Below are 6,084 nucleotides of genomic sequence, written 5' to 3'. Positions count from 1 at the left end.
TATTTTATTTTTTTGTAATATTTTCTATGATGTCAGTGAGAGTTGACACACCTAATTCCCTCATAATATAATAACTTGTTGCATGAGTTCAATTTTGAGGTTTCCGTCAAGATTCAAAAGAAAAATATATATATTTAGCATTAATGATATATTAATGAAAGTCGTTGAAGATTTATCTTAATTAGAACATCGCATATTTAAAATATATGAAATAATTAATTCAAAATAAAAGGATTAGCTTAATTAAAATCCTGTTACCAACCCATTGATGTTGAGAATATTTATAATTTTTTTTCCCTTTAATTTGCTAGTTAAAAGAATATTTTTGAATGATATTCAGCTATTATATAGTTTTTCTTTAATTTCCAGTGATAGTAAGAAAATTTCGATCATGACAATGGGACAGGAAACAAATTAATTGTGTAAATCATATATATATTTTTTTTTCTTCTCACTAATTAGCAATAAAACATATATATATATATATATAACTTCACTAAGAATGACTCAACTGACATTATTATGATCCAGGGAATTACAAACTCTTGTTTGTTTGTTATCAAGAGCAAAAAAAAATCCCCGGCCATATGATAATTTTGGTGAAAGTACCCTAAAACAACGCAGCTAATTAATTTCTGCTACATCACATATATAGTGTAGTATATATATGTGATATGTCAACCATTTGCATAAAACAATACACTTTAGGTTGATCATAATTAGCTAGATAAAAACCCTTCCAAAAATAGTTAGGAAAATGTAGGGATGGATTAATATAATTGGGATGGATGGATGGATGGATGTCAAAAACTAAAATGGATGAATTTTCCTGTTGAATGCATTCATGTTGGCTAAGAATCCAACCCTGTAAGGCAAGAATGATCTCCTTTTAATGCTCTCATTCCTCATTCTATTCTTCAAGTAATGCTTCTCGTGAGACGACGACGACGACACCGTTTTGCCGCCAATCTTCCCACGACCCTTCTTTTTATCATTATTATTAGCCTCGTCGACATCGAACCTCAATGGCTCCGGTGCCGGAGGATTCAAGAAAACGAAAACGTTCTTGCTGTCAGTGCTGTTGCTTCGCGGGTTCAACTCTCGCCGGAATCTCAACTGCTTTGAGAATCCCGTGGAGTTGCTCTTCTTACACCTCTCGTTGTTGGAAGCCGCAACCAGCTCTACCACCTCCAACGTCGTCGACAACGACGTTTTTCCATCCTTTAATTTCGAGGGAAAACTATTTCGCTTCTCAATGAAGAGCTTCTTCAGCGACGGTGGAAGAGGTGAAACGGCGTCGCTGTTATGAAGGAAAGCAGGGAAGAAGGGTCGGATCTGGCCATTGTGAAAGATCTCATCAGCAAAGATAAGAGTTCCTTGGGGATTAGTGCATGCGAAACTGAATTCTCCTTGTTCGTCATCATAATGGTGGAACGTGTGAGGAATTGGGAGAATGGATAGAGATTGCATTGTTAGTTAATATATTTGAGGTTACAAGCTTGTAATTAGAGAGTGTGTAATGAATATGCAGTGAAAATGAGAAATTGGGTTATTTATATGTGAATTAGAGAGTGTGTATGTAATGTGAGCTTTATTTCCGTTTATGAAATGGAATTCTGTTGAATTGGGTGGGGGGTTTTAAGTAAGTAGTTAGACATGTAAGGTGTGAGCACTGTGATGACGTTCTTTACTGTTAGCCGGTTACCCCTTCTTTTGCATCCTTTCTTTCCCTCTTTGTTTTTTCGTGAAATAATAACAAATTGCTTTTTAACTATTTTCGTTCTATTGTTAAGCTAAGCTAGTTAGCTACGTGCTCTACGCGTACAACCACAACCTCCTATATAACCATTAAGTTCAAGAATCATAAGACTATACAAAATTGTATGTCTATTTCTAGAATCATAAGGATTATGATGAAATTGTCAGATAAGGATCATGCACCAACATTCCTATTGACATTCATTTAGCTATGATCAATTTATAAGATTCAAGCTCACAGAAAACATTAAGGAAAGACAATTTCATTCATAATAAAAAAGAAAATTAACGTAAAGAATTATTCAAAACATAATAAATAAATTGAGTTCCGTCTAACCCTAACTACTATAAAGACTTTGCAAAATTGATGGATATTATAAGTTTAACTTCATTTTTTTGTTAAATTGTTGAATATTAAATATAATATACACTACATAAATTTAAAATATTATTTAATATTAAAATGTGTCCTAACGTGTCGAAATCTAATATTTTTTAGAATTAACGTGTCGAAGTGTCATATCGTATCGTGCCTCATATCCCGTGTCAATATCGGTGCAACGTAGGAATGCAGAAAATTAAGGAAATCAATTAATTAGATTTATTGGCTCAAAATAAGAAAACCAATTAATTAGATTGATTGGTTAAAATTAGGGAAACCAATCAATTGCGTTGATTGGATAAAAAAAATTACCCAATATGATTAGTACAGCTATCGTTACATGAAATTATATTGGTCATAAAGTTTACATTCTACGAATGAATATGATTCCATCAGATCTTGATATTCCTTTGAGATTCGAAAGAAGACAATTTCCAATTAGTCTACGCTTTGCCATGACATTAATGAAAGTCAGGGCCAATCTCTTTCTTATGTTAGGCTATTATTACCGAAGTCTATTTTTACTCATGGACAACTATATATTGCTGTTTCTAGAGTAAAATCTAGGAATGGTTCGAAGATTTTAATTTTAGATGAAAATGAAAATTCATGTAAAAAAACTAACAGTGTTGTTTACCAAGAAGTGTATAAAAAAAGGGTTCGTTTTTTTTACAGTCAATGTAGATAACTTATCTACATTGAGCTCAAAACGGCGACGTTTTGAGGCAGAAATCAAGGTATTTTTGTAATTATAATTTATTTCAGGGTTATAGTAGTCTTTTTCATAATAATTTTTTAATTTTTCAACTTAAAACGACGTCGTTTTGAGAGCGAATGTAGATAACTTATCTACATTCACTTTAGAAATATTAAAGCCATAAAAAAATATGAACTTTAATACATAAGTCTTGAGTCTTTTATTTAAATTTAGTAACATTTATTACAATCTAATTTCCTTCAAAATTTATTTCAAGATTTATTTTTATATATTTTACAATCTTTAGCGTATAATATTCATATCCACATGTAATAAAAATCATTCTATCATAATCCCTTTGCATCGCATGGGTTAAAATACTACTGTGTGTCTATATATATATATATATATATATATATATATATATATATATATATATATATGTATGAAAAAATATTTATCCTTTTAAAGGACATTTATTTTTGTTAAAATTATTATTATTTAATATTTAAATTAAAAAATCTCACTTTTTTCTACTGTGATTTCTATTTCTCTCACCTTAAAATATAATATTTATTCTTTCAAAGGATAATCATTTTTTGTTAAAATTATTATATTTAATATTTAAATTAAAAACTCTCACTTTTTTCTAATGTGATTTCTATTTCTCTCACCTTAAGGGCCTGTTTAGAGCACCTGATAAAGAAGATAGAATATGATAACTTACCATATCCTATTTTTATCTCTTGTTTGGTGGGTCAATAGGATATGTTTAGCTTATCTTATTGTCTCATTTTATCCTATCTAATACATTATTTCTTATCCTATGAGGATAGCTGGGTTATGATTCAATATGATAGGATACCAATATTGGATACCCAATATATCTCCACGTTACCCAATATATCCTCACGCTACTCAATATATTTGTATTTATTGCATTATATTTTGTTTTTTGTTTTTCCTTTCTCCTTCTACATAATCTTATCAGATTGCTAATCAGGTGCTCATCAAACACAGGACATGATATAGGTTTATCAACTCCATATCATATCCTACCCTTTTCCTATCATGTCCACCAAATGAGCTCTAAAATACAATAGTTTTGACTAAAATTACACAATTCTATGTCTTTTAAAAGGATAAACATTAATCACACACAGAGACATATATATATATATATATATATATATATATATAGGGCCAGGATATTCTTACACTGGTGTAAGAGTTAGAAGTCTTACACTCAATATTGACCATTGATCCACTTGTATCCAATGGCTCACATTACTTAAAAATTTGAGCCCTTAGATATAAATAGGATCAGTGGACAAGATTAAGAGTGTAACTTACACTGGTGTAAGATGATCCTAACCCATATATATATATATATATATATGTAAACATGTTATTCTTAAACCGGAGTAAAAATAACAAGTCTTATACCAAATCTTAACTATTAATTTTCGTGCATCTAAAATTAAGATTTATTAGATATGAAAATCAACGGCTAAGATGTGAATAATACACGGTAATATGAATATCACACTTCTATTTATATTTGAGTAAAATTTCAACTGACATCTACAAGCAAAACGGAGGAGGTTGTGCTTGTGCGCGTGCAGTAGAACACGTGTGGCTTACTTAGCTTAACAATAGAACGAAAATAGTTAAAAAGCAATTTGTTATTATTTAACGCAAAAAAAAAAAAAAACAGGAAAAACAAAAAGGGAAAGAAAGGATGCAAAAAAAGGGGTAACCGACTAACAGTAAAGAACGTCATCACAGTGCTCACACCTTACATGTCTAACTACTTACTTAAAACCCCCCACCCAATTTAACCGAATTCCATTTCATAAACAGAAATAAAGCTCACATTACATACACACTCTCTAATTTACATATAAATAACCCAATTTCTCATTTTCACTGCATATTCATTACACACTCTCTTATTACAAGCTTGTGATTAATTAACTCTCAAATATATTAACAAACAATGCAATCTCTATCCATTCTCCCAATTCCTCACACGTTCCACGATTATGATGACGAACAAGGAGAATTCAGTTTCGCATGCACTAATCCCCAAGGAATTCTTATCTTTGCTGATGAGATCTTCCACAATGGCCAGATCCGACCCTTCTTCCCTGCTTTCCTTCATAATAGCGATGCCGTTTCACCTCTTCCACAGACGCTGATCAAGAAGCTCTTCGTTGAGAAGTGAAATAGTTTTCCCTCGGAATTAAAGGATGGAAAAACGTCCTCGACGACGTTGGAGGTGGTAGAGGTTGAGGCTTCCAACAACGAGAGGTGTAAGAAGAGCAACTCCACGGGATTCTCGAAGCAGTTGAGATTCCGGCGAGAGTTGAACCCGCGAAGCAACAGCACTGACAGCAAGAACGTTTTCGTTTTCTTGAATCCTCCGGCACCGGAGCCATTGAGGTCCGATGTCGACGAGGCTAATAATAATGATAAAAAGAAGGGTCGTGGGAAGATTGGCGGCAAAACGGTGTCGTCGTCGTCTCACGAGAAGCATTACTTGAAGAATAGAATGAGGAATGAGAGCATTAAAAGGAGATCATTCTTGCCTTACAGGGTTGGATTCTTAGCCAACATGAATGCATTCAGCAGGAAAATTCATCCATTTTAGTTTTTGACATCCATCCATCCATCCATCCCAATTATATTAATCCATCCCTACATTTTCCTAACTATTTTTGGAAGGGTTTTTATCTAGCTAATTATGATCAACCTAAAGTGTATTGTTTTATGCAAATGGTTGACATATCACATATATATACTACACTATATATGTGATGTAGCAGAAATTAATTAGCTGCGTTGTTTTAGGGTACTTTCACCAAAATTATCATATGGCCGGGGATTTTTTTTTGCTCTTGATAACAAACAAACAAGAGTTTGTAATTCCCTGGATCATAATAATGTCAGTTGAGTCATTCTTAGTGAAGTTATATCTATATATGTTCTATTGCTAATTAGTGAGAAGAAAAACAAATATATATATATATATATATATATATATATATATATATATATATATATATATATATATATATATATATATATATATATGATTTACATAATTAATTTGTTTCCTGTCCCATATATTGTCATGAAATTTTCTTACTATCTCTCTGGAAATTAAATATATCATTAATGCTAAACATATATATTTTTCTTTTGAATCAATCTTGACGGAAACCTCCAAATTGAACTCATGCAA

The 6,084-nt window shown here is 31.6% G+C and overlaps 2 protein-coding genes across 2 annotated transcripts; one reads left to right on the top strand and one right to left on the bottom strand.

Annotated features, from left to right (window-relative positions):
- Positions 1-810: 810 nt before the first annotated feature.
- LOC133314828 (uncharacterized) lies at positions 811-1,470 on the bottom strand. Its single transcript, XM_061516356.1, has one exon. The coding sequence runs from the start codon at positions 1,468-1,470 to the stop codon at positions 811-813; it is 660 nt and encodes a 219-aa protein (XP_061372340.1).
- Positions 1,471-4,836: 3,366 nt separating this feature from the next.
- On the top strand, positions 4,837-5,490 carry LOC133314827 (uncharacterized). Its single transcript, XM_061516355.1, has 2 exons — positions 4,837-5,013; positions 5,089-5,490. Exons 1-2 carry the CDS (start codon positions 4,837-4,839, stop codon positions 5,488-5,490), a joined length of 579 nt encoding a protein of 192 aa, XP_061372339.1.
- The last annotated feature ends 594 nt before the right edge of the window (positions 5,491-6,084 follow it).

Source organism: Gastrolobium bilobum, unplaced genomic scaffold (assembly GCF_033153095.1).
Source record: "Gastrolobium bilobum isolate Gb01-03AN ecotype WA unplaced genomic scaffold, APGP_CSIRO_Gbil_v1 utg11595, whole genome shotgun sequence".
Taxonomy (NCBI): Eukaryota; Viridiplantae; Streptophyta; class Magnoliopsida; order Fabales; family Fabaceae; genus Gastrolobium; species Gastrolobium bilobum.
This window is presented reverse-complemented; position numbering and strand designations above follow the sequence as displayed.

Bases quoted from the DNA above. Each gene is read 5' to 3' on its own strand.
- LOC133314828 (XM_061516356.1), bottom strand. From the start codon at position 1,470: ATGCAATCTCTATCCATTCTCCCAATTCCTCACACGTTCCACCATTAT.
- LOC133314827 (XM_061516355.1), top strand. From the start codon at position 4,837: ATGCAATCTCTATCCATTCTCCCAATTCCTCACACGTTCCACGATTAT. The intron at 5,014-5,088 runs GTTTCACCTCTT...TCGGAATTAAAG, and splicing joins TCCTTCATAATAGCGATGCC to GATGGAAAAACGTCCTCGAC.